General features: G+C 44.7%; 1 protein-coding gene across 2 annotated transcripts; it reads right to left on the bottom strand.

The window, feature by feature from the left end:
* Window positions 1-217: 217 nt before the first annotated feature.
* On the bottom strand, window positions 218-8,728 carry LOC121672230 (COUP transcription factor 1). 2 transcript variants are annotated; one of them, XM_042044811.1, is made up of 3 exons: window positions 7,570-8,728; window positions 6,185-6,712; window positions 218-1,352 (listed from the first exon to the last, which is right to left on the bottom strand). In XM_042044811.1, the coding sequence occupies exons 1-3, from the start codon at window positions 7,580-7,582 to the stop codon at window positions 1,072-1,074; spliced, it is 822 nt and encodes a 273-aa protein (XP_041900745.1). In that variant the 5' UTR covers window positions 7,583-8,728; the 3' UTR covers window positions 218-1,071. The 2 variants fall into 2 exon arrangements, with proteins under 2 accessions (XP_041900745.1, XP_041900743.1); XM_042044809.1 differs by lacking the exon at window positions 7,570-8,728 and having other exon boundaries at window positions 6,185-6,886.
* Between the last annotated feature and the right edge of the window lie 7 nt (window positions 8,729-8,735).

Raw genomic sequence — 8,735 nt, 5'->3', positions numbered from 1 at the left:
ACAGCTCAGCCCTAAGCTTACACAGTCAAGTCCGTTCTGGAGCATCCCATAGTTTACGTAACTTATATTTTCCCCTCACAAGTATCTTTTAAGTTCTCCTTTTTAGCACCAGTAAAGGAGTTAAAAATGTAGGGAGATGTTTGTTGTTATTGTTTATGGTTTTTAATTTTTTTTTTTGGTGAGTTGTTGGCATATTTCAAGCAACAAGACTCATGGGTTGTGGGGTGATAAGTTGGGGGTTTTTTGCTAAATTCTTTTATTTTTTTTTAAATTCTCACTTCAATTTTAATTCTTGAAGAACAGCTTTGACAACATATATCGCACTCATTATAAGAAGCAAAGGGTTATATCAAAAATTATTAGTATAGAATCACAGGAAACCTGGTTTGGAACCAGAAAAAAATACAAAACAGATATAGATACATAGACACAGGACAATTCTTTTATAATTATTTGGAAAATGTTATTTTCCCCTAATTCTCCTTTTTTTCCTTTATGCGCATATGATGTTTTAACTTTTACCAAAAATGAAAATAAAGACTAATATATTACAAAATGAGTAACAATGTTCATGGTAAGTGTTTGCGCATGGAAATTTTGTTGTTGTTTGCTTGGTTTTGGGTTGTTTTTTTTTCATTCTACACAAGGTTCAGTTCAGTTTCAATGCTTTTTTGTTTTGTTGGTTTACTGTACATCATATATCAACAACAGTCCACAATAAATCCTGGAAGATCCAGTATCCCCTTCAGGTGTGATTAATATCCCCTCAATACTCTTTTTTTTTTTTTTTGTCTCTTTTATTAATATTATTTATTTCTTTTTTCCTCCTCTCCGAAAGAAAAAAAAAACCAAAATAGGCCAAAAAAAAAAAAAAAAAGGCGAAACACCACAACCTCCACGGACGACAGGTCCGTCCTTCTCCCCTCCACGGCCACATCTCTGCTCCCACTCGCCCTTTCTTTTGTTCAGTGTCCACCTCCCGGGCCCCCCCCGCACCCCGACTGCCCCTCTGTGCGAGCGTTCCCTTCTCCGCCGCTCCGCCGCCTCTCTGCCGGGGGTGCGGGATGGGCTCTAGGAGCACTGGATGGACATGTAAGGCCAGTTGAAGCTGCTCCCCGACAGTAGCATATCCCTGATGAGGGTTTCGATGGGGGTTTTACCTACCAAGCGGACGAAGAAGAGCTGCTCGATGACGGAAGAGGAGACGGTGCGCAGGGAGGGCAGCCGCAGCAGCAGCTTCCCGAAGCGGCTGGGCTGGTTGGGGTACTGGCTCCGCACGTACTCCTCTAGCGCGCACTGCGACTTCTCCTGGAGGCTCTCGATGTGCGCAGCATCCGACAGGCCGCAGGCGTCTGCCCACCGCACCGCGCCCGCGGAGGCAGCCGCAGAACGGCGGCAGGCGGGGGGAGAGTGGAGGGAGGAGGTGGAGGAGGAGGAGGAGGAGGAGGAGGAGGAGGAGGAAGCGGGGGGGGAGATGGTTAGTGGCTGGGAACCACATGGGGAAGCGCCGCGAGGATGGGGGGCAGCCCAAAAGCGCACCCCCCATCCCATCCCACCCCATCCCGCGCACCACTGCCAAATAAATAACGCGACCTTGCTGTGCGTCGTCACCACCGTGGGTATTTTCACCCAGGATGCGACGGGGTGCCACCACCCCGCTCGTCCCAATCACATACACAAACACACCACCCCCCACACTTCCTTTCCACATCCCCCCCACCGACACTCCGCGCTGTCGAGCGTGGTTTCTGCTCCAGGGAGCCCATCACCGAGATGCTGGAAACCTGGACCAGCCCCCTTAAATAACGCCAAGAGGAGGAAAAATAAGGTATTGGGGAAAATAATAACAATAATTAATAACGACAATAATATGATGATAAGCAGAGCCGCGCACAAGCAGAGTGAGACACAAGGAGTTTGTTGACATGGCTGCACATCACACAGAGGCAGCGACTGGGACCTGCAGCGGCTGGCAGGGAGCCGGCTGGGGGATCCCGTGGGGCAAGGGAGTCTCCTCTGCTCCTGCCTCGCTGCCAGCGACAGCAAATTTGCCACGTCTTTGTGGGTTGTATGATAAATCCGGTGGAGAACGGCTAGGTTAGTCCTAGCTCGCGCTCAGCAGGCGTCTGTAGCTTTCAGACACAAAGCTGGGGAGACCTGCAGCGGCTAAGCCTTGCCTAAACGAAGCCAGAAAGACTCTTTCCTTATAGGTCCTTCCTGCACCCAAACTGTCACATACGCCTTGCACCTTGCAGAACTACCTGACCTGGGAAAAGGTGTACTAGTCTGAGAGCAGAAACCCTTCACATCCAGGTATTTATATCTATACATGTTATTCTGTGTATATAGATACAAGCAGAGAGGTAGAGATGCATCTGTGCGTTTGCACACACAGAGACACATATAAGCACATATCCTATCTCTGAGAACACAAAACCCAAACCAGAGGATAATTGTGCACCAGCTGCTTGTGGAGGGACTCACTCAGGAAACTACAGTCATGGAAAAGTGGTGGGTATGCCCAGATGGTTGAAACCATCCACATTGTTTCAAAGATTAATAACAGATATTAGAAACACCAAACCAAAACAGCAACCAAAAAACCCAACCAAAAACCAACCAACAAAACAGAAATACCCCAGCCATCAAGACCAGAGCAAGGCGGTCAGGTAGAGGTGCAGTTTAACAGATCGAAGCCAGACTTTGCTAATATATAGATCCATATATGAATTAGTTAATGGGCCCCAAAAAGACATTGCAAAAATGTGAATGTAGAGTTGCGATGCTAGAAAGACACAACAAATTAACAAATTATTCAAAGCTGAAAATAAAATAAAATAAAATCTGTTGCACCGGCATTTCTGAAGCTTAAGTCTTCCCTTATTAAGAACTGACTTTACAAAGATTTCTGAACACCTCTATCTACAGTATTATGGCCTCGAGCAAAAATACAAATAAAACAAGCCATAATTTACTAACTTCTGAGAAGGAGAACCTTTGACCTGAGCTGCGGACTTGGCATTCCTCAGACACACAATTATCTGAGCCAGGCTGCTCTGCTAATCCATACTGTACCTTTAATGCAATGATATTTTGCAACATCTAAAGCACCAGGTTGCAACATATATATCTATCAAAAGCTGGGGCCTGTTCTTGTTTGCAATACATATCAAAACCACAGACCTGTTCATATGTTGATTGCCACAAATCACATTCCATATTTACATATATCTTGCTATTTTACATGCATTATCTGCCCATTATGCATTAGGATCCTATTCAACTTCCAAACAATGCAATATGAAAGGGTCTTACTGACACCATGGCAGGGCTTTTTTCTTTATGCCCCATATGTCATACCCTTAAGGTTAGTAAAATATTTATCAGGCATTTACGATAAGTGCACCTATAAGTGCAGGTCACTGGACAATGCGGATGGGGAACTTGCTCTCTAAAAGGGCATCAGCCTGGTGTGTATGTGTGTGTTTGAAAAATTGGCCATGGGTTTTGTCTTAGACCTCCAAAAACGCAGAATTTTCTTGTGCCGATAGTATGTATTGGGCTTCAATTATTTCAAATGGTCTGGCATATGCCTCTGCTTGGGTTTTCTTCCTCAGCCTTCGGTGGGAGTGGGAAGGCTTAATTCTCCTTTCAGAATGAGATTAAAAATAATAATAATTAAGGGATCCACAGCTAGATTAGATTATGCAGCCCGAAGAGGTGTAATGCATGGGAGAAATACTGCAATCTATGTTTACTGAAGGTGAATTATTATTCCATCTCAGGAAGTGGGCTAATGTGAAAATCCTCTGTGTGCCTTGCTTTTTTATATGACACTGTGTCAATAAGGGAAAGCTCTATATTTCTTCTTGCAGTGTATGAAAAAGAAATTATGTAAATAAATAACCATTACTGTTCAACACACTCCAGCCTTCCCCTCTGTAGTGGCGGCAGTGTATTTCATGTTACATGTTCAGAAGAGTTTAGTGTTCACAAAATATAGATGTAATCAGCTGGCATCTAACTAGAAATCAAAAGTTCTTATTGCACTGAAAATAGATTTATTTGATTTATGTTATCTGTCTCTGTCTCTTCCCGGAAACAATTATTTATGATGATGAAAAGGTAGATGTAGGAATTAATAATGCTAAAGTTTGGCAGGGGCAAAGGAGATGAAGGCGAGGAGGAGGGTACGGGAGAGAAGGGGAAAAGAGGCAAGAAAGGAGCTGGGTTTGGGTTACTAACCAGCTTTTGGATGGTGTCCAGAATTTTACAGATTGAATACATGCTCTCTGGAGCCCGAATGTAAAAACCACAACAGGAGAAATCCATGTCAGTTTTAAATACTTAGTCCTCAGTGAAGGAGTTTGGACAATATGTCTAAAAATGTCTTTTCTATCATTTAAAGTTTGTTTAAAAGTTGGATGACTTTGAGAAGGCTTCCCATGAATTCCCCTCTGAATATGCAATAAAAACAAGTTTAGTGAAAAGTGGAAATGTGCAGATGGGGGTAAGGGATAGTAGATTACTCCTGACAGCAGTATTTCCATTTTCTGAGATGTCCCGTGTGATTCTGCTCTGAAATAATATTATTTTTCCCCTCCTTCACTCTCCTCTCCACTGTGGGAAGGGGCTTCTCCCCTCACAAATGTTATTACATTTGTTTTTATTATATGTAAGTGAAGGGCTCCTCTAAAGCCACTTACCCTTTTTCTAGCCAAGATCAATTGTTTTGGAAGTAAAGGTGAAGATTGAAGGGAACAGGGAGAGAAGAGAAAGAAGAAGAAATAAAATATTCCCTCAACCATATTCCCGTCAGGAGGAGCCTCCTTCACAGGGCCTTTGGCGTATGGAAGGGCTGAGGCACAGGCTAGACATTTTCCAAGCTCTGCTTGGGAAGGATCTCTCCAAGTTGGGTCTGGGGAAAAAAAAAGCTTCTCCTCTACTGTCCCTGTGTATTGATGAGCTCCCTGAAATGAATGGGAAAGTCTGGGAGTCTGCAGGCAGGCTATGGAGTTAAATCACCCTGATAAATGCAGGCAGGTCTCTTTGTCACTCTTGAAAAACATGTTTCCATCAAGAAGACTTATTATGATAAAATACATTAAAATGTCGAGTTGGCTATTCAGTAAATCTTCCATTTGTTTTAAGATTTGCACATTATCCTTTGCAAAGAAATATTCCCTCCAACGCTGCGAGACTGCATTTGCACTGGAAGTAAAAGGGGGCAGTCACAGTACATGTCTCCGACCACCCTGCATACAAATTAGGTACTCCTGTCTAAATAAATTATCTGATGTTCAAATCGATATTAATACTACATTTGCTATATTACAATATAGTGCAAATTTAGGAGTCATTTTAATACAATGTAAATACTATCTTTCGTGCTTGAAAGGCAACAAATATTGATGGATTATAAACTCCTCAATGTTAAACAAGGCCTTTGAACGATTTGCCATCTTTGTTCAGGAATGCTTTTAATTTTGCCTTGGCCTGGTTTTAAGTCACATTTATTGGAACCATTTAGTTATTGCTAATCAGGAAAAGAGGGGAGAAACTCATACAAGAGAGGAGCTACGGGATGGGGAGAGGGGATATAAAAATGAAAAAGAAAAAAGAAAAACAAGAAGGAAAGGTGGCAGTTAGCCACATCATGATGATAATTAGAATAATAATTTAAAAATTACACTGCCCAGGCTCTTACCTTGCCCTGTTTGCATTTCATATATTTCCTTCACATAGTTCCCCTTGATGTTTATAAATTCTCCCTTGCAGGTTACAATAATAGTATACATATTATATTCTTATAGGCTATGACCAGAGCACTTCAGAGGAAATGCTAATGCAACTTTCCTGCTAGTTAATTCAAACCATCTATCACAGGGAAAAATTGTTAACATGCATGTTTCCACTGCCTACACTTAATTTGATTTTGGGTTTTAGTATTATTTTTTTGAAGGGGCTGTGTGTTAAAGAGCCAGTATCAGTGGCAATGAGGGAGAGGTTGATCCCTGGACCGGAGTGTACCCTCATCAGGCACTATGCTTTCTCGGCCTCCAGTCCCCTTCCTTTAAAAATAATTCTATTGAAATATTTTTCCTAATTTTCCCACTGGTGGTTTGGGGGGTTTTTGATTTTTTTTTTTTTCCAGACGTCTCACATCCCCAACCCGTCCCCTCACCTGAGGTGAAGAGGACGATGGCTTTCAGGCAGCTGTACTCAGCCGAATCGACGTGCAGCGCCTTCAGCTTCTCCACCTGTTCCTGGAAGATGCGGATGTGGTCCATGAAGGCTACAACGCGGTCGGCCGACATGGGGGAGGCGTGGAGGCCGGCGGCGGCCAGGAGTGGGGCCACATGGAGGGGCATGGAGCACTGGGCAGCATTGAGGACGAAGAGCTCGCTCCAGGTGAGCCGCAGCAAGGCCACCTGGTCGGTGATCTGCAGGTCGGGGAAGAAGGGAATATTGCGGGCCCACTCGACGGCGCTGAAGAGCAGACGGGCGGCCAGCTCACAGATGTTCTCGATGCCCATGATGTTGTTGGGCTGCATGCACTGGCTGCCGTAGCGGGAGGTGGGGTAGGGCTCGGCCCGCAGCAGGAGGGAGATGTATCCCGAGAGATAGCAGTGCCCGTTCAGAGGGTCGCCGTTGGTCAGGGCGTACTGGCCGGGGTTGGGTTGGGTGGGAGGCATTCTTCCTCGCTGAACCGCTGACAAAAAGAAGGAGAGAAGGAGAGGAAATGTGCATCCAGGAGTCTCGCAGGCATCGCCGCGGCGCCGCTGCCAGACAGCCGGAGACAATGCCGGGCTTCTTCCCCTCCCCGCCGCCGCCTCGCCCCCGGCACACGCACAGGCACGGACAGACAGAGGCATGCGGAGCCGGGCAGCTGCCGCCGACCTGCGTTGCGCCCCCCGCCCGGCCCCTGCATCGGCCCCGACCCCTGCTCAGGCAGCCTCAGCCCAGCGGCAGCCAAGCGCGTTCCACCCCCCCACCCCCGACCACAATGCAGACAGGCTTCACAAAATAAACAGATTAAAAAGAAAGGAAAAAAAAAAAAAAAAGCCAAGGCAAACAAGACAAATCCGCACACAACCCTCTCTTCCCCCCTCCTCTCTCGTAACAAAAGAAAGCCCCACACGTAAAAAAAAAAAAAAAAAAAAAAAAAAAAAAAATCAAAGAAATCCTCCGGGTGGTGAGAAAGTGGAGTTAAAAATCACAGCCAACTGTAAAAAATATAGCCAAGCTCTGTTGTGAATCCCAGCTAATTGCCCTGACAGCACTGAGATTTACAAGTAAACTGACATGTCGCTTTTAAAAATAAAATATTAAATAAAATAATCCATAAAAACAAATGCGTCCATATCTTCAAAAATACCTTGTCGTTACCCTTCAAGCTGGAACAGGTCGCAGCCCTCCAGCTCCCCACTGCTAACTTTATTACACAGAACCAGCTTTCCATAGAATCCCCCCTCCCCCGCCCAGCAAAGTTTTCCCTGCTAAAAGGAAGAGAAAGGTTAAATATTATCAACGGGAAGAGGGAAATAAAACAAAATTGTCCGAACTTACAATAGCCAAACATTCGTGGAAAAAAAAGGGGACGGTGTAATTAATATCTTTGGTGAGCTGTTGCCACTGCAAAAGCCTGCAGTCAGCGTTGCACAGTGAATGCACAAGCTTGCAACTGCAAAAACACTGGATTCATTAACCATCTCCACACAGAGCGTAAGCATGCCTCGAGTCCTGAAAGCTGACCAAAGTTGTTGGTTGTTTTTTTTTTGGTGGTTTTTTTTTTTTTTTTTTTTTTAGTGTGTGCGTGTGTTTTACTCCATCAGTGCCAGCGTTTGCAGCCGCTTGCCATGTAAACAAATGTAACTTCAGGGGAAGATACGGCTACTCAGGCTTGTACCCTGCACACACAGACACACACCCGCACAACCGCACACGCTTGCTGGCACAGACCCGCACACGCAACCACTCATGTTTCTGGCGTCCCACATTTTTCTCAACTTTCTCTTTTCTTCCCCAACGAGCCCTCCTCGCCACCCGGGCCAGACCTCTGTCCTGCTGCCCTCCAGCCTACCTCTCCCTCTTCAATCTACTTGTAAACCTGGCAGATATTTTTCATTTAGCTGCGAGCACATTTCTCACTTTTTGTTCATTTTTTTATCCTCCTTCCATTTAAATTTTTTTTTTTGCTTGCCTCCACTCTCCCAGGTGCCTACCAACAGCCCCTGCAGCTACCAATGAAGCCGTCATGTTTGTGAGCTCTTTCAGATCTGGAGCAGCTTAATTCCTTTTCTTGCGGCATATAAAATAAAGTTTTAAAACCCCTGATCCCGCAAAATCAACTATTTCGCTGATGTGACATCTTTAGAACATCTTTAACGATGGTCACAGGGTAAATTTTAAACCGAGAAGACACGTTTCTAGGAGAAAGGAGGGCAGGGAATCTCCCTACACGAGAATGAGTATGAGCGCAAGGAAAACCACAGCAACTTTTGGAAAGGAGGAGAAAAAAAAATAGCAGAGCAGTTGGAAATGGTGGGGATCCCGCTGCCAGATGCAGGCTGCGGATGCTGCTAAAATGAGAAGAAGCGGTAAAGAGGTTATAAATCGAGATTTGTATGAAGACTTTAAGGAGAGGGTGGAGTTTGATAAAGAAATAAAATGAGCAGCATGCTAACAAAAAAAAAAAAAGAAGGAAAGAAGGAAAAAAGAAAGAAAGAAATGTC

The sequence above is a fragment of the Corvus kubaryi genome, unplaced genomic scaffold (genome assembly GCF_017639235.1).
Source record: "Corvus kubaryi isolate FWS band 111438036 unplaced genomic scaffold, C.kubaryi_AGA036_p1.0 45309, whole genome shotgun sequence".
Lineage (NCBI taxonomy): Eukaryota > Metazoa > Chordata > Aves > Passeriformes > Corvidae > Corvus > Corvus kubaryi.
Note: the sequence above shows the minus strand (reverse complement) of the source record. Positions and strands in the feature narration are given on the sequence as shown.

What these genes read in the sequence shown, in the direction of transcription:
- LOC121672230 (XM_042044809.1), bottom strand. Translation starts at nt 6,875, where the DNA reads ATGCCTCTGTCTGTCCGTGCCTGTGCGTGTGCCGGGGGCGAGGCGGCG. An exon ending in CATCGTCCTCTTCACCTCAG is followed by an intron (nt 1,353 to 6,184) that starts GTGAGGGGACGG and finishes TGCGGTGGGCAG; the next exon opens with ACGCCTGCGGCCTGTCGGAT.